The sequence below is a fragment of the Palaemon carinicauda genome, chromosome 5 (assembly GCF_036898095.1).
Source record: "Palaemon carinicauda isolate YSFRI2023 chromosome 5, ASM3689809v2, whole genome shotgun sequence".
Taxonomy (NCBI): Eukaryota; Metazoa; Arthropoda; class Malacostraca; order Decapoda; family Palaemonidae; genus Palaemon; species Palaemon carinicauda.
Window position 1 is genome coordinate 23277146 of NC_090729.1, and position 1290 is coordinate 23278435.

Here is a 1290-nt window from a genome sequence, read left to right on the forward strand (position 1 = left end):
GATTTATTGTGGCCATCTACTTTGTCAGTTGATTTATTGCTTCCATCTACTTTATCACATGATTTATTGCTGCCATTTACTTTATCAGTTGATTTATTGTTGCCATCTACTTTATCAGTGGATTTATTGCTGCCATCTATTTTATCAGTGGATTTATTGCTGCCATCTACTTTATCTGGCTGTATGACTGTCTACCATGGTGATTCTGTCCCTCTGGATATATGATTGGTCCCTGTGCGAGGTGAAAGTGGTCCGTTTGGTACAAATCTCGAGAAACGTATGACACTTTTGAGTGGGTATTCAATAGGTTCCCTAAAGACACAGTTCATCATAAGAGCGATGGTATCGTTGACAGGCATGTTGGTAGACGAGTACTCAACATCCATGGAAGCGATGACCCCGTATTCCAAAGAGCTTCATATGCTGGTAAGGAAATCGGCAAATGACTGCATGCTATGTTTATTCAGTATGTAAGGGGTAAAACGCAAGTTGATTCTTTTGGTGAGCTGATACGTAGGGGCGGGTCACTGACTGATTTGCTGTTGCAGATTGCCTGGGTTCTTGCACATTTGCAGCCCGTAGGTGTTTGATTGGATTTGATTTTTATTTTTAGGTTTGTAGTGGGTGATTTAGGATAAGAGATAATCTGACTTTTTATTTGTAGTGGGTGATTTAGGATAAGAGATAATCTGACTTTTTATTTGTAGATGGTTTGGGATGCGGAATAAAGATAATCAGTCCCTTTTATTTATTGGCAATTCAGCTTTCTTTTTTTTCCCTTGTTGTAAGAGTCGCCTCAGCCTATATATGTCAAATGAAAAGGAAAGAGGTGACGGATGGGAAGAAGATATCCACCCTAAGATAACACATTGGTTCCCGTCGTTTGTTGGAGAGACAGCAGGTATAAAGTGGGTTTCCATTTTTTGTGGGCATTAACGTTACCAAAGAGATAACCAACACCGTGGTTGGCGGTGATGGGAAGCAGATGGGTCATATAGGTTGCAGTGTTCCCAGCTTCTATGCTTTTATCAGCATTCCTAATCGTGTCGTCTGTGGGGTTAGGGGGGGAGCAGCAGAAACTTGTTGTTATGGGAGAGGATTACATCCAGATTGGTGTTGTAGTCATCTATGGAGATGAGGACGAAAACAACAGTCTTATTACAACACTAGTTGGAAAAGCAAGATGCTGTAAGTCTAAGGGCTCCAACAGGAAAAAAATAGCCCATTGAGGAAAGTAAAAAAGGAAATAAACTATATGAGAAATATTGAACGGTCAAAATAAAATATTTT

At 40.0% G+C, this 1290-nt stretch overlaps 1 protein-coding gene across 1 annotated transcript in view; it reads right to left on the reverse strand.

Moving 5' to 3' along the window:
- The window catches only part of LOC137640797 (protein starmaker-like), an 11229-nt gene extending 10235 nt beyond the window's left edge, over positions 1 to 994 (reverse strand). The window contains exons 1-2 of the mRNA XM_068373269.1: positions 943 to 994; positions 1 to 136 (exon numbers count right to left, since the gene is read on the reverse strand). The exon at positions 1 to 136 is cut by the window's left edge and continues 391 nt beyond it. Of these exons, the coding sequence (XP_068229370.1) occupies positions 1 to 136; positions 943 to 994 (188 nt within the window). The remainder of the gene's footprint in view (positions 137 to 942) is intronic.
- Positions 995 to 1290: the final 296 nt, after the last annotated feature.